The 27,493-nt window shown below is 48.2% G+C and overlaps 1 protein-coding gene across 2 annotated transcripts in view; it reads left to right on the top strand.

Moving 5' to 3' along the window:
- Nucleotides 1-27,493, top strand: part of LOC133131233 (dual specificity protein phosphatase 8-like) — a 53,112-nt gene that overhangs the window by 11,449 nt on the left and 14,170 nt on the right. The window contains exon 3 of one of the 2 annotated variants that reach the window (XM_061246486.1): nucleotides 5,194-5,332. In XM_061246486.1, coding sequence (XP_061102470.1) covers nucleotides 5,194-5,332 — 139 coding nt within the window. Of the gene's footprint in view, nucleotides 1-5,193; nucleotides 5,333-7,775; nucleotides 7,793-27,493 lie in introns of those variants that run through there. The other variant, XM_061246489.1, reaches the window with a different exon arrangement.

Here is a 27,493-nt window from a genome sequence, read left to right as displayed (position 1 = left end):
CTGCTTGAATTGAAAGGTGTCACAGAATAACATGTTTAATTGTTTTGGAAGCATCAATATCTGTGATTGTGAGTTCCATACTTTCTCATGTCATACTTCTCCTTGCACTATTCCTAACTAAGAGTGAGGTGTGTATGTTCCATGAAATAAAAAATGCAGGTAAGTAGACAGGAGTATTTTCTTCTCAATGTGTACATGAATTAATTAAATCACAACCAGAGACAGCGAGAGGTAATAATAATTGTCACAGCTTTTTCATCACTGCCTTAACACCTGAGTGAGGATTCAGCCAATAGGATTCCAGTTCAGAACAAAACTGTACAGCTCACCTTGTGCTGCTGATGGGCTGTAGAGCATTTAGGCAAAAAAAACATGCGGGGAGGATCCAGACAGATGGCTAGGAAAACAAACCCAGACACCGTGCCTACATAACCTCATATGGGCCTCAGGACAGACCATGGAGGGCCACACAGGGGACCCAGGACTTAAAGGTGCTCTCAGCCTGAGCTGCAGAGGAGAGGCAGAGGGATTGTGTTTCCCGCTGTCTCCTTTGTCCTTGCGTATGAATATTTCCTTCATAAAATATTCATTGACTAATTGTTGCTCAATCTGCCCCAGACCATCCCATTGAGATATTTCTTGTTTCATTTTTAAGAAATACTCATTTTTATTTAACTTTTTCATTTTACATAGATAGGTGCATACATATATACATACAGACTCTACCGTTCAAAAGTTTGGGGTCACCTTTTATTTTCTATGTTTTTAATCAAACAATTTGTATGTGGTTCATACATGGTATTTTTGTTTCACCATGTAGTAATTACAGCATGCTTTATATGTATTCCCCCATTTTGACTTTTGAGAAAGTCCTGTTTTTTATTTAGTTGCATATTATTTGCGTGCCATAACTTCCTGATGTATGTGACTCATCAATCATCAGAGACTTGATATCTTATTTTCAGGTTGTCCTACGAGTGATACTAAAACTTCTTGCATTTGAATGGATCTCAATGGGAATTGGGGGGTGGGACTAGATTCAGCTGTAAATTATGCTGATGCTGTATGCAGTAGATACTACCAGGATTGTTGCTCCTGACAAATAAAAAATATACTTGGGAGTAACAATTCTTGTAGTCTCTACTTCACATCTGACAGCAGCACACTGGTCTGAGGCTCATTCGATACCTTGGTCCCTTGATGACTTAAAGCCATTTAGCCAACAGTGTGTTCCATACTGTATCAGTATAATTTACAGTTGAATTTAGTCCCATCTCCAAATTCCCATAGAGATAAAAGCTCTGAGTCTGCAAGGTGACCCCAAACGGGAGTGTACATACACACATAGATACATACAGTACATACACACAGACACGATGAGCTTGGTTAAAAGCCTCCACAGTTGCAGCAGCAGACCGTATTTCTGCAGTGTTTTCTCTTGTGCAGTGTCTGTTCAGGAATGGAGTGGTGGGCGGTGTGGGGCGTCCCAGGAGTCAGCTCTGGCCGCTAATTTTAGAGCGGTTCTGCTGGAAAGGCTACGGCTGTAGTTGTGTAACAGTGGGAGTTTGAGTCGTCTCCAGGATGAACAGACGCTGCCTTAGTCTGCCTAGACTGGCACTGCACTGTGAATGTGGAGGGAGAAATGCCCAGCTTGGCTTCTGGCCGCTGACCCCCTGGACATTTGACCCCTCACCCTGGCCCTGCCCACTCATGCCAGTGCGTTGAAGCCCCAGCCCTCTGCTCTGTAACTGGGCGGGCACACGCCTTTGTTCTCTGGTTGTGCAGACAGTGGCACAAGTGTACAAAACCCTGGCTTTGGAGAGCAGTTGTTCTTACTCAACACTTAATTGATCACTTAAAGCCTGTAAAAGGGCAGTTCAGCCAAAAATGAAATTAAATAATATTTCCACTTACTGGTACTATGTATCCATCCAGATAGTTTTGCTGAGATTTGAATCAGTTTTCTCCCTGATTCAATGGAACTCAATGCATTTTTGTGGCCCTATATTTCCATTTAAAAACTTTTAAAAAGGGAATAAGGTTTGCACACCTGACCTCGGAATAATTATTTGCTTATTACTCGATTAACAGTATGCAGGAGTTCAATCTCTTTTTGATCATTTCCAAATATAATGCCGCAGTTACTCATGAAAAGTCCACTGAGCTTAATTTGTGTTTCGTTCAAGAATGACTTAATCTACCAATGAATAGATAGTAATCTGGGTAAGTGGAAACATACATTAATTTAATTTTTGGGTTTAATTACACGGTTAGCAAACCTCCCCTTGCAGGCCCTGTGTCTCCTCAGGATCGATGGCGGGGCGCTGTGTCTGGAGTCCCTGTGCAAGGCCCCTGTATTTGTTGGGATCTTTGGTTTTGGCTTGGCAAGGGTAAGCAACCCTGTCCCTTGAGTGACAGAGATCTTTGCTAAACCATTAATGCATAATGCTTCAGGCAACCAAACGGGGTTGAACAGTAGACTAGCAACCAATCAACAACACTGTTTACAAATTATATAGCAACAAGAGAAAGAAAATAGCCCTGAAAAATGTTTGAAACACATGCAACACGACCACATCTTCAAACAAAATGCCGATAGCTAGTCGGCATTTTTGTATTGCTACCTAATTTAGTTGACAAAGCAAAACAGTGATATATTACCCTTAGCAACATAAATAGATCTGCAACTGAGCTATTTTATGCAGGGGATTTTTTTCTTTGAGCGAAAGAGCATGGTTTACTGTGGAACTAGTGAAGCGAGGTGTTTAGTTGCTGTGTATGGCTTTCTATGTTTACAAATCCATGCTTTACACTACACAGTTTATTTATTCCGAAGAAACCGTAAACAGTACAGAACCGAGAGGGCTGAGAATAACTAGGTAACTGGCCCCAGTTATCTATCATAATATCCTATGCCTTCATAGAGCACCACACTGCTTTTTTAGCTCTTTGGCTAAGATGCTAACGTGGCCTTGGCCTGTGTTACTCTTGGTCTGGGGTGTGTTGTGGCACCTGGCACACCTTGGGGTTGAGTGCTCGCCTCAGTGCCTCAGTTATGGGCAGAGCGTCCGATAGCCGCTCGCCGTGCAGGGGGGTGGAGTTTGGGTGTGAAAAGTAAACATTGAAGGCAGGTGTCAGACTGGGTGTGATGGACAGGGCTCTCAGCAGGTTTACAGATCAGATGTCTGTAGAAAGCGCTGTCGACGCTCTTCACGACTTATCCGGCTCTGGGCAAATGGTCAGCCCAGTTTAGCAGCTGAGTGAAAGCCCCGCAGCGTACCTGCTAGCAGGGACACTGTAATCTCACACCTTCCTCTAACCTCCAGGTCGGCTCAGCCATGACATCACCCCTGGCTCCCTGCCAGCATGTGGGATAAGATGGCTGACTTGAATGCACACACACACACACTCGCACACACACATACACACACTCACACATACATACACACACACACACACACACACACACAGATGAAACGCACACACGTGCAAACGCACACACAAGTACACAAACGCACACACAGAGCAAACGCATTACAGACAGACACATACTGACATATGCACACACACACACACACACACAAATACAAGCAGATGAGATGGATATGTGATATTTTAGATTTCCAGAGTATCCTATGGGGTGGTTGTACATAGAGCCTGTTTTTACTATATTTCGTAAACATGAAAGCAGGCATCAGAAAGGCTGTGAAGTCTTCACACTTCTAAACTCAGTATGTGGCTTTTGACTTGCATCTCCCAGTGCGAGCCGGTGCACAGCCGACCGCGTCTCCAGTTTCCTGCACACGGTCTGCTCTCAGATAATTGGACAGGTCTGGGATGATGTCACCCGCTCGGAAACAAACGCTGCTGCTAATGCAGCGATTAGCACGACGGGAGCTGGGTCAGTATACACCAGTGAGTGGGACGGCGTGGAGCTCCATCATGCAAAGCAGACCATGGGCTTAATTGGTAGCCATGGCTGGGAGGTCCTGATTTCCCTGCTGCTGCTGCTAGTGGAAACACACTTACCTCTGTCCCTGAGTAATTTAAGCTGAAGCGAAACAGTGGTGCACCGGTTAGAAGAAATACCTGTGCTTCTGGTCATGATTGCAGCGTGTTGCTGGGTGTGTCTGTGTGAATTATGTTAAGGTGTGTCATTCGCATTTTGCATGGTTTTTGAGACTTTTCTATGTTTGTTTTTGGTGCGGTGCTTGGTTGTTTTGTGAGACTTGTGTTTTGGTGCATAATCGTGTTTGTGTGATTTGGGTTGCCATGTAATTTGTGTCACATTAAAATAAAGTTCATGACAAGACATGAGTGGAGCATATTATTGAAATAGTTTCACCTAGTTCAACGGGGAAGACAGTCTCTGACAATTCCACCTTTCCTCTCCTCTTTTTAATCTCACTCTTCTTTTCTCATTTCAAAAGTGAACACAGGAACAGCTGCACATGGTTAAGTGCATCTGTCTGCATGCGCATACAGGCATACACATTGAGATAATGCTTGGTTTAGGTCCAGTTTGTGTGAATATGATTCCCTGCTCTCTCTTGGTATTGGTAGGATTGAAGTTGATTGATTTTGTCAAGCTCTAAAATGGAAAAGGATGAATATACAATTTTAGCATTGATGTTGTGCTTGTGTGTATGTGCAACAGCCCTGTTATAGCCCTCCAATCAGATATTAGTTTAGGAGATGCTGTCATCATGTGTTTGCTGTCATCTCTGGATAATGTCAGTGATACTTCAGAGCTGAGCAAAATGTATTCTCTCCTGGACTCTTTATAGCAGATGATACATTTTCAGCTGCAGTTACCTTGTTTTGCTACTCATCTGAGTGCATTTTTATCATTCAAGTACGTTCTTAAGAAGAAGGGAACATTTAGAAGACAGAGCTGCACTCTATATGTGCAGCATTACTGTTCTCATCTGCATGTTTCTTCTTGTGTTCCCCTTCAATTCAAAATTCATAATAGTGTGAGTTGATTTATTAAGTCACCCTACCTTTGAGGGGATAAGGCTGTTTGTCTCCCCCTACTGGTTAGCTGCTAGCATAGACAAGGATAATGCTCAAACCCTGTCATGTGCTTGTAGTGAGCAATGTTTATTATCCACTACTTCATTTACAACCTTGATCCTCACATAGGCAGTATATCTGTGACCTCTGACATTTGACCCCTGTTTGTGTGTCCAGGTGAATCTGTGCAGGAAGCAGGAAGTGGTGGTGTACGACCAGAGCACAAAGGACGCCAGTCTCCTGTCCAAAGACAGCTTCCTCTCCATCCTGCTGGGCAAGCTGGAGGGCAGCTTCGCCCAGGTGTCCCTCCTCACAGGTAGGCCTGCCGCCCTCGCCCTCTCCCCCTCTCCCCCTCTCACCCCCGCCCTTGCCCCCGCCCTCGCCCTCTCTCCCTCTCCCTCTCTCTCTCCCTCTCCCTCTAGTAGTCTGTAGTCTTCGCTCTGCGGAGACAGTAGGGCCATTGCGGAAGACTCCCTGGACTATATTGGGATGTCACAGTATTTTAATATTAACTCTGTAGAGAGTCCAAGTGTGATACCCTGTGAGAATGAGTCTTGACCGAGGTTTGAATTCACCAAAATGAGTTAATTTGTGAGTTAATGTATTTGGAGACTTGGAGAAGTTGGGAGTTATGAGTATCTTACTCCCGTCTTTGTTTCTCCTGGATCCATGCTCACGGGTGATTGCTAGGTTATGCTTTTTCTTCAGTGCTGTAGCAGTAATCATCACAGGCTTGTGAAGAAGCCCTTTAACACAGTGCCAGAAATGGAGAGATGATTGAGAAGGTACATGCTATGTGCATTCCCAACCAGCAGGTGGCATCTATTACATCATCTCTCAATGGCTCTGGTGCTGTAAAGATTTGATAAAGAGCACGTGGGTGCGAGACTTGTGACCAGGAGGGTCAGAAGAGCCCACCGGCTTTCATGTAAGCAGCTTTGTTGGCAACGGCCACGTTTTTTAAAGGGTTTCGGCTCCCATTTCAAATCGAAAAAATGCAACTCTGATATTTATATAAAACAGAAACGGTTTGCCACTTGGAAAAAAAAAGAAGAAATAAAATAAAAATAATCTATTCCTAAGTCAGTTGCAGCTGTTGTCTATGAACAAGAACCCTATGCACTGCATAAAAAAGGATTACGTAATCAGCATGAAGAGTTTAGACAGAGGCATGACATCACGCGTGTTCCGTGCTGCTGCCCTGCTTTAGCGGGCCACATGCTGCACAGATGAGCCGTCCCCTCCAGCAGACCTGCGTGAGGCGCCCGGGCACGCGTCTCGTTTCGGGGGAGCGCAGCGCGCGGGACGCGGGGTGATGTAACCGGGCTGTTGAACCTCAAAGAGGGAGAGAGAGGGGGGGGGGCGGGCGGAGAGGGGGTCTGGCCCTTTGTTTTGTGCATTTGTTGGTCGTGGCCTTGTTCTCTGTGGAGTGTGTGAGAGAGGACCGGAGCAGCCCTGGCCTGGCCTGGGGCATGACGTAGTGCTGGACTGAGGATTACTGCTTGTTTGAAGAAACGGCTTTGTGTAATGGTATTGCAAACAGTGAAAACGGGGAGTGGGGGGTAGGTGTGTGTGTGTCTGTGTGTGCATGCCTGTGAGAATGTGTGGTGTGTGTGCATAATTGTGCATGTGTGTCTGTGCTTGTGTGTGTGTGTGTGTGTGTGTGTCTGTGTCTGTGTGATTGTGTGTGTGTGCTTGTGCCTGTGTGCGTGTGTGTGTGATTGTGTGTGTGTGTGTGTGTGTGTGTGTGTGTGCTTGTGCCTGTGTGTGTGTGTCTGTTTGTGTGTGTGCTTGTGCCTGTGTGTGTGTATGTGTGATTGTGTGTGTGTGCCTGTGTGTGATTGTGTGTGTGTGCTTACGCCTGTGTGTGAGTGTGTGTGTGTGTGTCTGCGTGTGATTGTGTGTGTGTGCTTGTGCCTGTGTGTGTGAGTGTGTGTGTGTGTGTGTGTGTGTGTGCCCTCTACAGGAGGGTGGGATTGTAACAGGACAGGGTCAGCTGTGTACTGCTGGAATGGGCGCTGCAGTCATGCTGAGGTGAGGTCATCAGATTCCGAGGTCTGAGAGGGGGAGGGGCTTGCGAGGTCATTGTGTAATGTCCTCCTGTCCCTGCAGAACATCTGTCATGGCGGATCCCCAGTGAAAAGATTCCCCAGCCCGTGGAACAGTTTTCATTCTCAGCACACAGGCATGTGAAATGATTTACAAACTCTGCCATTCTGATGAAATGCAGGGTCATGGCCAGAAAACCATGATTGTTAGGTGTATAAACCTCAGGCTTATGAGGCCATTATAGAATAAGATTTCAATTCCTGAGGCAACAGTTTGATATTTGGCAATACCACAAATTTTGTTATGATACAATCTAAAATATTCTGATATAGTAAACAATGACCAATATACACGGTCCAGCTAACACAATCATGTTGCAACATACACATACAACCAGACTGAGGTTGCAAAAGCTGTGAAATCCAGCTTGAAATTACCAGCTACCGGCTGTTTCAAAATATAGCTGGAACAGGTCAAACCATGTTGGGCAGGGAGCTGGATTGAACTGGTCAACCAGCTACCAGTTGTTTTAAAACAGAGCGTGACCTTCCTTTCAGCAGGGTGATCCAGTGTATCGATACACCACCAATGATTATGCGCAGCAGATCCACTTCGAGAGTCAGCGGTTGTGTTTACATTCTAGAGTGCGGTCAGGAATCCGCCGTGACGGCTCTGAACGATGAACACGCATCAGCGGTCCGTTCCTGACGGATGTGCGCAATGGCAGGTGAATGAGTGAGTGACGCGCGTTATCTCTGTGCGTGAGAAGCGCTTGTGGCGATAAAAAACGTTTAACTCGCACCTCGCCGCTGTGCAGAGTCACTCTGCCACTTTTCAGCCTGGTTATGCACCGCTTGGCCGGACGTACCTGGGTGTGGCCGGAGATCGAGAAGCTACGAGAAGCTACGTAGGCATGGCCAAGGCTGACAAATGCGATCGAAATTTGAGATGAATAAGTGACCACAGTGGAGGGGGAGGTGTGCTTGTGACTCAGATCTTTGTGCAATCATTTATATAGAAACATTGCTATTGTGCTGTTTTAACAAAAGAGGACTTGCGTTACATCTCTATAGCTGTACACATCTATAGAGGGCTATAGCTGCAGGGCTGCTGGAATAACACTAGAGTTCTATTTTATTCATGAATTTTGAGCTCTGCTGAGTGTGGCCTGATTGCTCCATTCAGGAAACGGCAACAAAACAAAAGAGGAGACAAAATGGAGGCTTTTTAACTGCAGATTACCATCCGCAGCAGCCCGCAGGGGTGCTTCTCTCAATCCTCGGTCTACATGGTAGTGGCAGCAAGGGCATGACATCACCGTCGTCACGGTATAGGAGGGTAACAGAGCTAGGCCCCCCCCCCACCCAGAAATGCCAGAAATATCTTGGTTACACTATCTCTCCTAGCAACAACGTGAAACACAAGGAGAAAGAGAATACACACATTACACATCAACCAGTTTACCCCATTTAAGATGGGAGTATACTTGATAAGAAGGCCATCCCAACCGCAGCTGAACCACAGCTGAACCACAGCTGAACATGCCGTCGCATGCGACAGTGTGTATACCGTTTGCGGCTTCGAACCGCATGCTCTGTGACCCTCCACACCAGGGTCAGATTCTGTGGTTGTGATAGTCAGGGGAAACATGGAAGAGACAACGTTTGTGGCACCAAACACAGAAAATAACAATGGCTGCTCAATCGGTCTGCCAACACAGCCACCCAACCATGTGATATTTTAGACAAATTATAGGCAATCTCCATCGTTGCATGAATGGGGGTTAAAGTCAATGAGTTTCATTTTCTCCACATGTCATTTCACATCATTTAGTTCATACAGACTAGCTGAAGTTCGTCTACAAAGGTTTGCCAATGAAAAGCAGAAGGTTTGGCCGAAGGGCATGGTGGCAGCAGGGTGGCTTTGGGCTTCAGTGGGGAGAACTCCTGATTCCTGAAACAGAGAACAGCCTGTAGTGGAGGACAGTGTCCTGTTCCTTACTGTGCAGCCCTGAAACCCACAGTTTAGCTCCCTCTGGAGCACAGGATGAGTCATAGCACCATATTATCAGCTATGAGCCTCTTGGACAGATGCATCCTCCGCCCCCCACCCCCCGCCCCCCGCCCCCCGCCAAAAGAGGCCAGGGCCCAGATTTACTAGGGTTAGCAATAGTAGTATGCTGGCCCCTGCCCATATGGTTGGTACAATGCATTCTGGGTATGCACACGAGGGAGCACATTCTGAGAGGGAGATGCGCCTCAGGCAACTCCCACTTCCTGCTTTCACCTGCCGGAGAGCGGCCGAGCCCCAGGCTACTTCCTGCCGCCACGCTCCATGTTCTATTCTGTAAACCAGAAGGTGATGATTTACAGCCTCCGCTTGGCACGCCAATCCATCACTGTGCCAAGGTGCCAGATTAGGGCGCTGGAGTCTGTCTGTGTGACAGACGCACACCTGCTCTGGCCTGTGGGTGTGGACTGAAGGTGTCAGAACCATCGCAGGTGGTGAGCGACTCTCCTGTGCACACATGAGGAATTGAGATAAATATACAGTAATGCCGTATTGGCTGCTGTTGCCATAGTTATACCACTGACCCAGTTTGGAATGTATTTGGCTGCTGGAGACAGAGAAGAAAGGAAGAGAAGTTTGACTTTTTCCCGTGTTTATAAGGACTCCTCTGCGGAAAAACGGATATGCTGACGAGCAGGATTAGAAATGAAGCATAATTTATGAGGAGGCAGCAAAAAAAGTACTCACTTTAGTAATTAGTTTTAGACTCTTGCCCTGTGGAAATATGTATTGCAAATAATCTTGAACTTCTTTCCAGGCAGAATTGTGAGAAAGACTGATGAGGCTGTTTCTGCAGGTCTTTGGGTGTCAAGACAGTCTTAGCTTCCTCATTTTTGTAGATTAACACTAGTTCTCAAACCAGTTCTTTTTTTTTTGAAAGCCTTCCTTCATTTTAGCTTTTGAACAATGTACAAAGTGTACAAAGTGTATACGGTGACTGACAGAACTCGCTTTCCTCCCAGTGACTGACAAGGCTAATTACTTTAAACTTTAAAGGTTTTCTCAAGAGCAGGTTAAGGAGGTTTTGACTGCTAATAGTCCTTTGTTTGCCTTGCTGCGGCTGTAAAATGGCTTACCCATCTGCTCATGTAGGCGGGTGTGGTGTCGTTTTGCGGGCGAGGATGAGCACTCGCTCCGTGGTTGACGAAGAAGGCTCAGCAGGGCAGGCCCTCCGTGGTGTTCAGTTTTTTAAATTGTATGCCACGAAGATAATAATAATTAGATTTCATCTGCTGTTCTTTCCCTGGGAATAAGTCATGGGAATAGCGTGCCCGCCTGCCATGACATCATGCGTTTTTCTTATGCATGATGTCACCGCTCCGGGTGCCTGTCCTTGACCCCTGGAGAGAGGACGTGTAACACTGGGGGGTGGTGGGCCATATGGGGGGTCCCTGGGGTGCGCTCTCCCCCCACATAACCCCCAGCCTCGGGGAGAGCATGGGTACACAGCTGCTTTGGATGGGTCAGCTGGGCCTCTGGGGCTTTGAGTGCCGCACACGCACGAATGCACACGAGCGAACTGCTTCCCAACGGACCGGGGACCCAGGAGCAGGGACCAATGAGAGCCCAATCAGAGCAGTGTGTGTGTGTGTGGATGTGTGTGTGTGTGTGTACGCGTTTGTAGGTGTGTGTGTGTGTGTGTGTGTATATTTCTGTGTGTGCATTTATGCTTGTGCATGTGTGTGTGCATATTTCTGTGTGTGCATTTATGCACGTGTGTGTGTTGTATGTGCCTGTGTGTGCATGTGTGTGCATCTTTCTGTGTGTGTGTGTGTGTTGTCTGTGCGTGTGTGTGCATGTGTGTGTGCATATTTCTGTGTGTGTGTTGTCTGTGCATGTGTGTGCATGTGTGTGTGCATATTTCTGTGTGTGTGTTGTCTGTGCGTGTGTGTGCATGTGTGTGTGCATATTTCTGTGTGTGTGTTGTCTGTGCGTGTGTGTGCATGTGTGTGTGCATATTTCTGTGTGTGTGTTGTCTGTGCGTGTGTGTGCATGTGTGTGTGCATATTTCTGTGTGTGTGTTGTCTGTGCGTGTGTGTGCATGTGTGTGTGCATATTTCTGTGTGTGTGTTGTCTGTGCGTGCGTGTGTGCATATTTCTGTGGGCACATATGTTTATGCATATGTGTGTGTGTGTGCATGTGTGTGTGCATGTGCGTGTGTGTGTGTGTTCTGTGTCCAGGGCCCATGCACAGCTCTGAGGCAGGCGAACAATGGCTCCTCTCCTCTCTCAGCCCTGCTCCTGCTCCTGATCCAGAACCTGCTCCTGAACCTGCTCCTGATCCTGCTTCAGGGAGTCACAGCCCTGGGACCTCCCACCACCCTGCTGATTTATACTCTCATTAATGATGTCGCCCATGATGTCACATCTGGGCCGTGCCTGGGGCGCAGTCTCTCTCCCCCATGCCTTCTGCATTAAAGCACAGCCGTGTCCTCTGTCTGTCTGAGCTCTACTTCACCTCCTCTGTCACGCTGTCTGGGGGGTGTCGGTGCCGACCGCATTAGCTCCCTGAGCTGGAATGTGCACATGTTCAAAAAAGGGAGCTCGAGGCACACATGATGAAGTCATCCGTTGATTGTGGCTGTGCATTAGGCGTTTAGTAATGAGCAGCATGATTTTCATCATTTTTGGAAAGGACTCTGTGTGCGTAGCAGCATGCTAATAACGGTTAATGGAGCTTTGTGAAACGCTCTCTCTCCTGCAAGGCAGCGAAGGTAAATATTTTAAGGTCAGAGGCACTGGCCCTTGGGATGCCTCTGTTAAAATGTCTTAATTAAAATTGATTAAGTTGGTGTTGGAGGTTTAGGTAAGATTACGCTGGGAGGGAGAGACGGAGCCAGGCAGGAGGAGAGGGGGAGAGAGGGAGTGCTTTTGTAACACAGTATTAAGTTATAAATGATCCTGTGGAATCTCACTTCTGCAGCTGTGCGCTTCCTGAGAGCTGCGGTGATTAGCGGAGCGGTAAAGGTCAGCCGCGCGACTCTCGACAGCAGCCGGGCTGTGGCGGTAATCCACACGCTCTCTTACGCCTGCTGTCTTACGCCCGCTGTCTTACGCTCGATGTCTTATGCCCTCTGTCTTACGCCCACTGTCTTACACTCGATGTCTTACGCCCGCTGTCTTACACTCAATGTCTCATGCCCTCTGTCTTATGCCCTCTGTCTTACGCTTGATGTCTTACGCTTGATGTCTTACACCCTCTGTCTTACACTCAATGTCTCATGCCCTCTGTCTTATGCCCTCTGTCTTATGCCCTCTGTCTTACGCCAGATGTCTTACACCCCCTCCCTCGCCGTTCGGTCTGAAGCGCTGGGCGATGTAGGGTGCTTACTCCCCAGCCTGATTCTTCCGGAAGCTTGCGTAGATTCAGGGCTTCAGGCATCGTGTCTCAGCCAGAGCTCTTTCTCTGGATTAAAGAGAAAAAAATCCTTTAAGCACCTTTTTTTAACGGAACTGTTCAAAACTCACATTTACTTTGCCAAGGCAGCATGTCATCTCTGCGTACATTTAATGTACAGTCTCAGGTGACACTTCTAAAACATATCACTGCCTGGATACAATCGGCTGTGCTGCATGGTGTGCGCAATTTGCATTTAAAATACTTCTCTCCTCTTCAGGATGATTTCTTTGTGTGCTCATGCTCCTCAGTCCACACTGGGGGATTATTCTACCATGAAACAATTTCACTTGAAACCAGCCTTGTCATTTAAGGTGCTAAATCAAACAGACGCTGAAAATAGCCCCACTCAAGCGCATCAGCCCACACTTGAAGCCCACCATCTTCTGAACTGAAGGGCCGAGAGAGATTGGAAGATGACATCAATGATGACGTGAGGATGATGATAACGTTTTAGAATTGTCCTCACTATTATTAGCATAAACAAGTGCCCTAATTTGGAGTATGTTAGAATCCGATGACTTGCGTGAGCTGTAATATAAGGGTGGATGTGATTAAAAGCAAACGGATCAATAGTGTATGTATGCTGTGGTTGGGGGGGTGGGGGGTGAAGGGTATTTCTGAAAGACACAGGAACCCCTTCACCCCTCCCCGCGCCTGGCTCTCCCCTCCCTGGCGGCTTCCGTGCCGTTTCCTGCGGCCTGTATCCGTTACCGCTGCAGACAGAGCCGCCCGTCAGTGGCTCCATTGAGAGGTAGCGGACGGGGCTGTGGGTAGGTGAGGTAACCTCCCTGGAGTGCCCAAGCCCATTACTGTGAATGGCTCCCCCTTCTCCACCCTGCTCCTGGTGCTGGGCTCTATTTATAGGCTGCAGTCGTCACTGGCCCCCAGCCTTGGCCCCCGACCTCACTCTCTGGAGGTCAGAGAAATGACCTGCCCCCCCCCCCAACGCCCAACACCAACCCGCCTCAATCCCTACACACACACATTCTCTCACTCCAACATACATGCACATACGTGTACGCACACATCCACACAACGCACACAAAGATTAAGTTATACGCATACAAGCGCACGCAACCATGTACACACAGACGCACACACACAATCCCATTTTTAGGTTACAGTGAATAGAAATACAGTGTATGCAGTGGATTTATGATTTAAATGTACACTATACAGTTTGATATCAGTATATAATTTGATTCTAGCAAGGCCACGGAAGGCCATGGAAATTTTTACGGCAACTTTCCTTTCTCTTGTGTTTCTGCCCATTTCTTCATGCTCATGACCAAAGAAAGTTCATCATTAATGTTAATGCTAATTACCAACCCAAGTGTTCATCTATGCTAGATGGCAATCAACTGACGTACAGAACATTTTAAGCCTTTGGCTGATAGACTTCCTTCTGGAACAGTCTGAAATATGGCTCGCAGTCTCTCAAAGCTTTCATAGAAAATATGTTGAGCAATGCAGGCCAAAGTATTATTCGTTTGTAAAGTATGTGTGGATATCTTTATATTTTAAATCTGCAAGCTAAAGAGATTGTTGTGTCGAAGAATGCATTCTGATACGACTCAGTCACTTGTGTCAAACAGTCACAACTGTTTCCTTGAAATAGTTCTTTTAAATCACCATTATTCATTGTGTTATTTTTTCCTTATCTTTGAGCATGTTCTTTTTATCGCTGGGCTTGCAGTTGCCAAACTTGTCGACCTGAATGGACTTTATTACAAAAATGAACAGATTGGGTTTAATCTGTCTCAGACTTTCAACAGGAGCACCTCTGATGTAAGCATATGCCACACCTCGTTACTGTTACTTGTCTCGAGGAAAATGTCAGGTTTATTTTTTGCCATTGATAAGAGGGGAGGGTTTTTGCCTGGGCCTGGAGGCATAAAATCCTGGGGTCCGTAAGTTAGGAAGTGACCACCAGGAAAGTGTGCGCTTGTAGGGTATTAGCCATGCTAATGCTAATTTTCTCACACTTCACACGAAATACTCTGGCAGTGTTACTCTAATGCTGACGCGCTATCGCGCTATCGCTGTCCGTGCAGAGACGTACAGTCTTGCAGCCGTGCTCGTGTGGAGTGGGGGGGGGGGCGCTTCACGGTATCTCCAAAGAGGAAATGCTTAGACTGGGTGGGGGCGGCGGAGCTGGAACTGTCAGATGGGAATCTCTCTCCTGGGTTATCATCATCCTCCACCAGAAGTACAGGGCAGGGCGGTCCAGGCCAGGTCAAGAAGGCAGCGAAGATTAAAAACCACCAACAGCCATTACACATTTTCTTACTTGATAATATTTGAAACAGAAAATCTTGTTTCCAGTGAAGAGTTCACAGTAAGCTGCTTGTGTTTGGACAAAAGCTACTTTGTGCATTAAAAATGTGACGCTCGTTTATTTTAACTTCTTTATCTGCAGCTGGCATTGGAAAGCAGTATCATTGTAACTTCATTGCCCCCAAAAATAGATGGCATTACATCAAAGCCACATGACCCGCCCCTGACCCAGCTAGCAGGAGCCGCGTTGCCCTGTCCTGGCCGGGCATCAGGTCTCGGCTGCACCATGTGCCCACAGTCTCACAGTGTATCTGTGTGTTTCTGGGGAGGTTGAGGGGATCGCATGCGAGAGCTAAGTGCTCAATCACACAAAGTAGGGCTCCATGTCACTTTCCTGGCTGCTTACCGGCCCCTTCCTCCTAGGATAATTCCACAGAGCTGAGAAAAGGCAGAGGAGGATGTCGTTCTGTAAACACAATTTTGTCTCCATGCACTGCATCGGGACAGTTTGCCCCTGCTGGGCAATGCTGTTTACACAGCGTTCTGCGTCGCTGCCACTGGACAGACCCCCCTGCTGCTGGGAGCACTAAGGAAGAGGTGGACATCCACCTGAATGACAGTGGGGTAGTACAACAGCAGTGAACTGTGGGAGATGTAGTCCTGGATGACAGCAATGTACCCTGGGAGATGTTGGCCATACCATCCACAGTGCCCTCTATGAGATGTAGGCTTTGCTCTCAGCTGTGCACTCTGGGAATTGTAGGTGACTGTCAGTCTCTGAGTCTCTCTCTCTCTCACTCTGCCTCTCTCTCATCTGTCTCTATATTTGCATAACTGCTTAATAATCTGTACAGTTTTTAACTAACAGCTCTTACACTGTACTGGGAATATTTTTTGAATTAGACAAAGCCAGCAGTTTGGGTCAGGCAAATATGTTGTGTCTTTCCCGCCTCTTGGACGTCCCTCAGTGAGCCACTGCAGACGATCCAGTCCGCTGCTCTGCTTGAGTTGTGTGTGGAAAGAAGAAGCTGCTGATCTTTTGTGCTGATGGTGTTGCAGGCTGATCTTTAGTGCTGATGGTGTTGCAGGCTGATCTTTTATGCTGATGGTGTTGCAGGCTGATCTTTAGTGCTGATGGTGTTGCAGGCTGATCTTTTGTGCTGATGGTGTTGCAGGCTGATCTTTTGTGCTGATGGTGTTGCAGGCTGATCTTTAGTGCTGATGGTGTTGCAGGCTGATCTTTTGTGCTGATGGTGTTGCAGGCTGATCTTTTGTGCTGATGGTGTTGCTGGCTGATCTTTTGTGCTGATGGTGTTGCAGGCTGATCTTTTGTGCTGATGGTGTTGCAGGCTGATCTTTAGTGCTGATGGTGTTGCAGGCTGATCTTTTGTGCTGATGGTGTTGCAGGCTGATCTTTTGTGCTGATGGTGTTGCGGGCTGATCTTTAGTGCTGATGGTGTTGCAGGCTGATCTTTAGTGCTGATGGTGTTGCGGGCTGATCTTTTGTGCTGATGGTGTTGCGGGCTGATCTTTTGTGCTGATGGCGTTGCAGGCTGATCTTTTGTGCTGATGGTGTTGCAGGCCGATCTTTTGTGCTGATGGTGTTGCGGGCCAATCTTTTGTGCTGATGGTGTTGCGGGCCGATCTTTTGTGCTGATGGTGTTGCGGGCTGATCTTTTGTGCTGATGGTGTTGCAGGCTGATCTTTTGTGCTGATGGTGTTGCAGGCTGATCTTTTGTGCTGATGGTGTTGCAGGCTGATCTTTTGTGCTGATGGTGTTGCAGGCTGATCTTTTGTGCTGATGGTGTTGCAGGCTGATCTTTTGTGCTGATGGTGTTGCGGGCTGATCTTTTGTGCTGATGGTGTTGCAGGCCGATCTTTTGTGCTGATGGTGCTGCGGGGCAGCAGAGCCCGCCCGAGCACAGCCCACCCTAGGTCGGCCCCTCGCCCTGTCTTCAGCCGTCTGTTTAATTAGCACACGCACAGCGGCCGTGATGCTCTTCACTGGACTCATCCGCAGAGAAGCAACGCGCTCCAGCCTGCAGGCACAATCGCAATTACCAGCCTCTCCAATGTGAAAGACCCCAGTGCATTCCAAATATTTTTAATTGCTCGCATAATGCTTCCTAAAGCACCAGAACAGAACTAATAGCAAGCCAGCTATTAACTAGCTATTAACTATCATGAACGTAACAAAGGACAAATCGGTGTTTCTCCTTCATAACATTACTGATAATTCCTTAATTTTCATACGCATTTCTGGCGTGAAAATGTAACCGTATTTTTATCAGCCGTACGCTGCTAAAAATACGGCGGTATCTGTGGTGTTATTTCTGGCGCGCGGTGACATGCCGTGTGATGCTGACGCAGAGCGGGGTTCTGCAGATGTTGCGACGCTGAAGGCTTCGCTCAGATCATAATAAGAGCAGCTGGCATAACTTATATGGGGGACTGAAGCGGAATGGAGGGGTCACCAGTGTGCCCTCCCAGTGAGATGCTGAACGACATTACACACCACTCCTCCCCCTGCCTCTCTCTGGGCTCTTAATACAGGAGGTGCTTAAAGATGAGCAGTAAAACGCGATTAAATCTGCGTTTAACGCTTCGGTTTGCTCGCCTCTGTGTGTGTGTGTGTGTGTGTGTGTGTGAGCATGCTTTTATGTGTGTGTATGTGTGTGAGTGAGTGTGTGTGTACGTGTGTGTGAGGGAGCATCTTTGTGTGTTTGTCTGTGAGTGAGAATGTGTGTGTTTGAGTGAGTGTGCGTATGTTTGTGTTTGAGTGAGCGTGCGTATGTTTGTGTGCATGTGTATGTGTGTGTGTGTGTGTGTGTGTGTGTGAGCGAGCGAGTGTGTGTGTATCCAGCATGACGTAATGCAGCTGCATTCCTGCTTCTGTCTCTGGGGCCGAGCTGACTGTTCTCTAACCTCTGTCGTCTTAAAGGGTCCATGCGCTACAGAGAACAGGGACCCACCGAAACCGGAGCCCCTGAGGGGGACAGGCCGGGTCCTCTTCCTCATCTGTTAGATGTGTTAGAGGGTCTTTGTAGACATGGAAGTGGGTGTATCTGCAGAAGTCCTGCAGGCATGGCATCTCTATGTTTCTCTGTGTCTTATGCACACAAGCAGATGGGTTAGCTTAGCATCCACATTGTAAGCACACCTTGTGTATTTTATTCATGCTAACCCGCTAATTTACCTCCAAGTTCGGAAGGCCCAGTAATATTTGTAGGCATACATCACTGCATTCCCGCCTGTCAGTTTGGGTCAGCACAAACTAGCATTCATATCCTCCAGAATGCATTTATTTTTATGAATCACTATTAATATCACAGGCTGTAACATGGTACGACTCATCTGTGGGTACACGTGAGATGCCCGTCCTCTGATAGAGCTGCAATAATCATCTCTCTCAACACATCTGCTAATCATCGTAGCTCAGACCGAAACAGGTGCATAGACATGGTTGAACGCATCTAACAAGCCGTTTAACTTGAAGTGCTAGACATGCTGTTGATTGGCCAAATGCTTACGCCTTCAATGTTCATACTGAAGTGTGAGAACACACTTATGGTACTTAAAGGAAGTAAATACTATCAGACTCCATGCTCCATTGCCTCAAAGCACTGTAGCAGTTTGTCATGTGAGAGCAATTTGAATTATGTTCAATACACACATATGCAATGCAGTAAATCCCCGATGCACCGGGGGCGGGGGAGAAGTGAAGATTGAAGAGAAATCTGCTTTCTGTCAGTCATACAGTCGCTCACTCAACCCCCCCACCCATGCTGGGGACTGGAAATAGAGCGACATCTGCTCTACACACGTGTGCTGTGTGTGGCATCCTCCCCAAGTGTTGCCCTCCGCACTGTTGCCAAGGTGACGCAAACATGGTTATCGCTCCATCTTAAAAACAGACCCCAGAATCTCCGACAGCTGAACCAGGGGAATTAGTGCCGGCACTCTGCTCTCACCTCTTCTCCACACGGTAGAAAAGACCAAACAAAATGGCTGCCATCCAGCTTGCCTCTCTGACACGATGGCTGCCCTGTAATGATGGGCTTCTTTCCTGGGTCCCTTCCAGCAAATTCTGTTTGTTACTTATCTAAACTATTCTCAACAGAGGAAAATACAGCCCGGAATATTCCCTGGGCTTTGTTATGGATTTGTTTGACCCGACCACCACTGTCAACACCACTAGTTCCCTGGCACATATTTCCATCTGCCTGTACTCAGGCTACAGGCCTTTACCTCTTCTTTTCTGGTAGATTTGCTTGTAGTCTCACTACAAAACAAAATGAGTAAACCTAACTTTATAGCCACTATACAGCACGGCTCTTGTTCTGGCGTGAAAAAAATTAGTTCAGTATGCGGAGACGTGACTTTTGCATTGCTTTGTGTGGAAGGAAACACTGTCCAAGTAGCCAAGTGCAGTTTGGAATTTGGGTATCCAGTTTCCTCATTGTGCTAGCTGTAGCACAGCGAAAGGCTGGGCTTAGGCACACTGACAGACAAGCCGGAGCGGTTTGGCACTGGGGGGAATTGTGGGATTGCGGAGGTACAACAGCCTGGAGACTTCTAACCATGGGACGAAATGAAGAGGAACAATCTCCATTCCGCTTGGCTTCCCTCTCAGAGAGAACGTCCCTTGCTGAAGACCCCCCCCCCCCAGCCCCCCCTATAATGACGAGGCCCTGTGTTCATTTCCTGATAGAGACTTCAAATTTTCCGTTCTGAAGCAGGCTAAATTTGGGATCCCCGCTCAGTCCAAGGCTGCTGTGTGAGGAATGCAGATTTGTCATGGTTACGACAGCGTTCCCGACAGTGTTTTTTACATTCCGCCTCATCCTCTGCCCTGAGCACACACACGCTGCTGCTCCTCTGTCCTGAGCGCACACACACTGCTGCTCCTCTGTCCTGAGCGCACACACACACACACTGCTGCTCCTCTGCCCTGAGCACACACACGCTGCTGCTCCTCTGCCCTGAGCACACACACACACACGCTGCTGCTCCTCTGCCCTGAGCGCACACACACACACACTGCTGCTCCTCTGCCCTGAGCACACACACACACTGCTGCTCCTCTGCCCTGAGAACACACACACTGCTGCTCCTCTGCCCTGAGCACACAAACGCTGCTGCTCCTCAAGTCCTCCTCTGCCCTGAGCACACACACGCACTGCTGCTCCTCTGCCCTGAGCACACACACACACTGCTGCTCCTCTGCCCTGAGCACACACACGCACTGCTGCTCCTCTGCCCTGAGCACACACATGCTGCTGCTCCTTGAGTCCTCCTCCCTTCCTCCTCCTCTTACGTCCCCCACAGCATTCCTTACTACATAAATAAACCCAAAGTGTGCTATTCCTCCCCATGCTCCTCTGAACCTCCTCTACAGTATCTCCCAGGTGTGCCTGCTGACCCAGCTGTGAAAGATTTTGGTCGTAAACAGCATATTTCCAGCTACAGCAGATTTCGTCCAGATTCAGCCCCATAAACGGTGTGTTACTGTTGTGCAGTGTGGTACAGTCACTCTGTTTAAACACTCACTTCAGAAATGTTAAGCAAGTATTCAATTTTCCAAAGGATCTGCTACAGGACTTAAAATACGTATTTCCTGAACAGTTTTTTTGGACTGCAGGATGTACTATTAAGGCATTTTTCCTTTTCGCCTTGGCTGACTTTTTGGCAAGTTATGTTTTTGAGGTTATTCCTAATGTGTGAGCGGCAGATTTTACACCTGGTAGCTATATTATTCTGGCAGTAGCGATCTTTCACTCCCTGGCTTTATAAAAGTTCTTATTTGCCGCAGAATTCCTCCTTTTAAGACGAGAGCAGTGAAGTGAAAGGATTCCTACAATTAAATGAAAAGCCATTTGCTTAATGTGGGGCTCCACCGCATTCATTACTGGGAACCCAGAAGCGACAAACTTCCTCCCTGTTGTGTAACCCATCTGGTGACTCGTTTCCTGTTGAACGGGCAGTGCAGTAGAATGACATCATCATTTTCTCAGGGCCACCCATTCACAATTGAGAGACAGAAAAAAACTCTGCCCGTCTAATCTCCTGATGTTAAATTCCTTCAGGACACAGTGCACATTCATATGCTGTTTTACGACCTTGGGTGACCTACTTTTCAGGTGTGAGCGCATAGGTGCCTGCCACAGTCGGTGCTTAACATCGAGGGGCGAGTGGTCTCGGATGTGTGCTGTCAGTGTGCTGGTCTGGGCTTCTGTCTCCGGCCAGGGCCTCAGTGCTGCCAGTGCACAGGACTGCACAAGAAAGAAGTCCGTCTGATTAAGATAGGACAAGTCCACGGTACATTTCCACACAGACTGAGAGACAGGGTGTGGAAGAGGGGGGAGTGACAGAGAAACAAAGACAGAGAGTGGAAGAGGAGAGAGAGAGACCGATAGAGAGAGAGAGAGAGAGAGAGAGACAGACAGACAGAGAGAGAGACAGATAGAGAGAGAGACAGACAAAGAGAGAGAGACAGAGAGAGAGAGATGCTGTTCCTCAGTCCCAGTCCATGTGAGAAGAGGTTGGGGGGGGTGGTAGTAATGGTCTGGGCTCAGCTGGCTTCCCCCAGGCCTTGCATTTATTCTAATACCCCTGTGTTGGGGCATGGGGGGGTTGTATCATTCAGGCTTGCCTAATCTCCACACCAGGTCCCCAGACAGTTACAGAGGTTACTCCAGGGTCCCATTGCTCCTCTTGCCTTGGGCAGCTTGCGTGGAGCTTTTGTCTGAAAATCACTATTTTTACCAAGTGAAATGTGTTTTTTGAATTACATTGTAATGCCCTCTGGCACTCTATGAATATTGTAATATGATATTTTTTGCAGGACAATGCGCCGGTGTGCAGCAGTGACAGTTAAAGGTGTGGGTTTATACAGCACATTTTGTGGAATTATGTGTGTGTGTGTGCATGTGTGTATGTGTGTGTGTATGTGTGTCTATGTGTGGGGGGGGGGGTGAAGAGAATCATGGTGCTTGAGAGCCAAATATGTCCCTGTTTAATTTGTCATACTGCCTGGCCTGTCCTTGCTCCTACACATTCCGCTGACACTGGTATTAGTAGTCCTGCATTTCAAAAAATGTCTGTCTTAAGTTTTGGTCTTTTAATGAGATGTTAAATCTTTGCCTTTTGCTTGGGGGGGTGAAGAGAATCATGGTGCTTGAGAGCCAAATATGTCACTGTTTAATTTGGTCCCCAGGCAAATGGTGATTGGCACCGCATGGAACAATCTATACTACTTCCAGCAGCAATTACCTGGAGGGCCTTTGCTTTGATGTTAATAGATGACAGCCATTTTGCGTTTGCAGTGGGGAGGTAGGCATGGTGTAAGTCCTAAGGAATGCCCAGAGACCGATGGGTCTGACGCCTTTGCAGAGTAATGTGCCTGGAATGTGGTTTCCAGGTCTGCAGGCTCCCTCCGCAGCCACACGCCGGGCCTGACATGGCAACCCTGCCCTAACTCAGCTACAGCAATGCTCACACAAATGCAGCGAGTGTGCCTTTCTTGGCAGAATCAAAGGCTTACTCACTTGGAACATGATTGGTTGTGAAAATTAGGGATTGAGTAACAGGTGCGGCCCCTCCCTCCAATTAGGGCCAGTCTTTGCAGTTAAGCACCTGGTTGGGAAGAGATGCATGTTATGCTGGATGAAGGAAGCATTAAAATGCCCCCTGGTTTTTGGCCCCATTAAAAATTGCCCAGTACATATGAGGTAAATCAGTGGGGGAAGTGGCCCCTGGTTGCCGTGTATATGGGGTAAATCAGTGGGGGAAGTGGCCCCTGGTTGCCGTGTATATGGGGTAATTCAGTGTGAGAAATAGCCCCTGGTTGTGTAAATCGGGTAAGCTGGGTGATGTGTAATGTGTGTATTCTCTTTCTCCTTGTGTTTCACGTTGTTGCTAGGAGAGATAGTGTAACCAAGATATTTCTGGCATGTCTTGTGGGGGGCTCCTTCGGAGAGCTCTGTCACCCTTCTATAATGTGATGACAGTGATGTCATGCCATTATGCCATCATTAAACAGATTAATAGAATCTACTGTTATTTCAGCGGTATTAAACGGAAGGGTAGGCTTCCAAGACTGTAATATAATTAAGACATTAACCAGCTTTTGAATTGAGTGTTAAAGCTTCCTGAATAATTAATGGTGGCTTTACTTTAAATGACTTTAAACGATTACTGAAATTACTCATTTTGGCTATTCGTATTCTTGGATTATTTTATTACGTCATACTGCCTGGCCTTTCCTTGCTCCTACACATTCCGCTGACACTGGTCACAGCTGTAGGGAAATGACGTAGCAATGAAGGGATGTATTGTGACTGGAGAACACTTTTTACCATATTAGTAGTCCTGCATTTCAAAAAATTTCTGACTTAAGTTTTGGTCTTATAATGAGATGTAAAATCTTTGCCTTTTGCTTGGCAAGTAACATTTTCTTACCCCGTTGGCAAATCTGAAATCTGAAACTGTCTCACCTCACTGGCAATATTTTTTTTCAGAATTTAGCAAAAAAAAGTAATAGAATTGAGATTTTAAGTTTAGATATGACTAAAATACTTGTTGAGGTTGACTTACTTTTGGGTATTTGCAGTGTGTTCCCTTTTGTGAGGCACTGCTGATGTTTGCAGTGTGTGCTGCTGGTGTTTTCAGGGCCTGCTGATGGGGCTGTAGGCATCATGTTTTCCTCTGACCCCACCCTGAGTGAGGGAGGATGGGATTACAGGCCTTGTCTGCAGTTTGGGGGCCAGAAGTTTGTGTTTTTTCCCCCTGTACTCATCCCAGCGCCCCCTCCCTGCCCGCTCCACAAACCTGCTCCTTACTCTGACCGCATATTCCACACGTCAGGCCCACAAACCTGCTCCTTACTCTGACCTAAGAATACACACGTCAGGGCCCACAAACCTGCTCCTTACACTGACCTGAGATTACACACGTCAGGGCCCTCAAACCTGCTCCTTACACTGACCTAAGAATACACACGTCAGGGCCCTCAAACCTGCTGCTTACTCAGCCCTTCATGTGTATGTTACTAGTTATGGATTGGATGCTTGTGGAAGAACCTATGCACTTGTAAATCGCTTTGGATTAAAATAGTCAAATGCCAAATGACTAAAATGTAAATGACCTAAGATTACACACGTCAGGGCCCTCAGAATGCTGCCTTTCAGAGGCGTGCCTGGCATGACATCACCTTTCACAGGGTGTCTGGAGTGACATCATCAGTCTGCCCTGTAGGTACTGGCGCCTGGCTTCGCCCTCAGCCGCTGATACGACTCTGACCTCTGAGCTCGTATGACACACTTCTTTAAGTGGAGATTTAAGGAAATAAACCCAAATGATGTCAGCTAGAACAGCAGCATGCCTAAGGAAGGTCATTGTTCATAAGCCGTATAAACACTCAACGAGCAATTTATTAGGTAGACCTGTACACCTAAGTGTCCCTGTAGCTGTAGCTCCTCAAACTTGTGGTTAGCGTGAAGTTTCGGTTAATTCGGTTTTCACAGCCACATCTGTGAGAGGCAGGAAGGCATGAGGGGTGACGTTAGCGCCTGATAGCACTTCTCTGTTTATGGGGGCCATCACGGCCTGCCCTTTGTCCCTGAGCTCATCTGAGTGACCTGCGGCTGTCCTTGCAGTGACGTCGCTTCACGTGGGAGAACAAGAGAAAGGCAAAGAGAAGAAGAAAGAGGAATGCTCAGCTCTGTCCTGAATAATGCCCTCCCCCCTGGAAGGCTCTGTGCCCGTGACCCAGCACGGCTTGTTTTCTTTGGCCGGCCGCTGAAAGCTGCTTTTGGCACTCATCCTCCCCTGTCCCCACATGTACCTATGCGCGAAGGCTGGGCTTTTCTCATTAGCCGCGGTCAGGAGCAGGGTGGGGGATCAAGCTGGCGTGGAGAATGAGAAACGGGCAGCGGCTTATGAAACGCAATCTGACCTAAATGTAGGGCGGCGTTAAGCGCTGCGCTCCGGAGCCCTGGTGGAAACCGTGGTAACGGCAGTAACCATAGTAACAGGTGGACTGGACGGGGCTGGGTGTGCCAGCTTTGTTGTAGCGGCTAATTGACGCAGAGCGGCTGAGTGACGATGAGCAGGTAGTCCCTCCACTGGCAGTCCATGTCGATCTGTGTCATCTCCACCTAGTTATTAGTGTCAGGGACTACTGGATGATGTGTCTGTCAAACAGCGCGCTGAAAAACCAAGATTCAAGGTCTTTTAAAGAGCAAATTGTCAGGGGATATTATTTCAGTGCACTATAACACACTATAGCAAATCCTATGACACTTATAATGGGCAACACTTCTGGGATGAGCCAGTTATAGCTGGTGCAGGCAGGTCAGCTTGTGTTGAACACTGTGACACCATGTGGCTCTGTTGGGGTGAGCTTATTTCAGCAGCTGGGTTTCTGAGTCATTAACGCTGAGGAAACGCGTGCCCTGATCTGCACCTGCCGAGCACAGTCAGGCCAAAACGGAGCTGTCCCTCCGGGGACTTCACATGACACATCTGATGTGTGACAAGTGAGTCACTGCGCGGCCCAGCGCGGCCAGTTTGTGTCAGTACCACAGCCCCTGCTCATATCCTCCTGTCAATCTGCATTCACAAGCACAGTGTGTGTGTGTGTGTGCGTGTGTGTGTGTGTGCGTGTGTGTGTGTGTGTGTGCGTGTGTGTGTGTGTGTGTGTGTGTGTGCGTGTGTGCGTGTGTGTGTGCGTGTGTGCGTGTGTGTGTGTGTGTGTGCGTGTGTGTGTGTGCGTGTGCGTGTGTGTGTGTGCGTGTGTGTGTGTGTGCGTGTGCGTGTGTGCGTGTGTGTGTGTGTATGTGCATGTGTGTTTCAATGTCAGTTTTATAGATAAGATACATGTTAATGTGTTGTAATGCCAGATTAAAAAAACTCAGCTAACAGCATACTTTCAGCAGACCAAAATCAATGTATGTTCAACTCTAATTTCCATGTATTGCGAAACACAATTTGGATGAAATCACCAAACCTGCAGTTCTCCTGCTTGTGGAAGGGGGGGGGGGGGGGGGGGGTTAGGGTTAAGGGGTGTAAGTCTAACCGAATATGTGCCCCTGTGGGGGGTGCAGTCACCCCTCTCCCTCAGCAGGCCCCCACCAGCCCCTTAACGGGGCGACTACATCACGCCTCAGGCGCTCGAGCAGCGAGGCCCACACGCGTCGCCTCGCTGATGTGATTACATATTAATTGCCTGTTACTGATGCCGTGGCAACAAGCAGTATCAACAGCGGAGACACTGTCCCCCCCCCCTCCCCCCAACCCGTGCTCTTTAGCCCAGGCCGTAAATTTGGGGCGCAGCGTTGCTCTCTCCTGATGTCATGACAGCGGATCTGGGGGTGTTGGGTGCTATGTCCTTTCTGGGCTGGGTCCACATCCTCTGCAGTGCGAACGCACGACATCACCACAAGTGTCCCGCGCACACCTGCTGGAGCCCGGCTTCCTGCCTCAGGGTTAATCTAAAGATCTTTATTTTGCGGAGTGGTTTCTGCAGTCATGTTGGCTCAGATTGCTTCACGGGAGACATGAGCCGGTGTGGGATAAGCTGTTTCGTTTCCCCCCCCGACTCATAAACGGTTGTTGAACTCCTGAAAGAAAAGGTCTGAAGATGAGCATTGTGCTGCGCTGGATGACCTCATTGCTGACGGTGATTTATTTTAGCAGGTGGTGTAATCACATCATACATGTGTCAGCCTTGACCTTTCACCCCGATGTCACATGACCCTGTTTCCGTGGAGCTGAATTTATCACAGCGGCCTCTTCCTGGCCAAGGCCCGCTGGTCACAGGTTGGCTCCTGAACTCATGAACAGGCCTCCGATGTCACATTCACAACCACTACGACAGGACCGTGCTTGAGCTCAGGCCATTGTCCACGCGGTGCGTTCTGAATTCAGTCGGTGGAAAACAAAAAAAAAAGGTACAATCGTAATGCCGGGAAAGGTGTTTGTTTTTAACGCTCACACCCGCCTCGCACCGCCAGTGTTGTTGCCTGTGCGGGTTATGGGGGCAGCGTTTCGCGGCGTGGCAGGTTGGCTGGCAGCTGCGTGAGCGCTGTGCTTTATTAGCACACAAAGCAGCGACAGGCTGCAGCTGCCTCCCCGGGAATAGAGGCCGACGGCCCCGGTGACGCACGCGCTTATTTAGGGCCCTGACGGCGCTCCGCCGTGCCAAACAAATAAAAGCACGTGTGCGGCCTCTCACAAAGCTTCCTAATTAACCGCAGAACTCCAAACCCCGGGAACGCTGGCCCACACAGCTCGGACCGGGATCACCTTTCACAACCGCTCCCAGTCCGGAGCAAAGAAACGGCTTACGCTGACGCCCCGTCACGGTGCACGGTTCCTGAAGCAGTGGCCAGGACTGGGAGAGCTGCAGTGTGGGGATGTGGCTAGTAGGAGATGTTGTCAGGCTGTCTGTGCCGGCTCTGACTTCACCGGGTTTCCTCAGACTTTCTGGCGGTTGGTGGTAATTGAAGGCTTGCAGAGCAGCGGAGGATGTGTTTACTGCACTGGTACCGTGAGGTCCGAGTGACCCCTTTCCTCTCTCTTTCCACCCGAAAACACAAACCCAGAAAGACCAGTCATTCTGGGGCACATGAGTGGGACGAGGGACAGCTGTGTGATGGGTATGAAGGGTATGAAGGACTT

This window comes from Conger conger, chromosome 6 (assembly GCF_963514075.1).
Source record: "Conger conger chromosome 6, fConCon1.1, whole genome shotgun sequence".
In the NCBI taxonomy this organism is placed as follows: Eukaryota; Metazoa; Chordata; class Actinopteri; order Anguilliformes; family Congridae; genus Conger; species Conger conger.
This window is presented reverse-complemented; position numbering and strand designations above follow the sequence as displayed.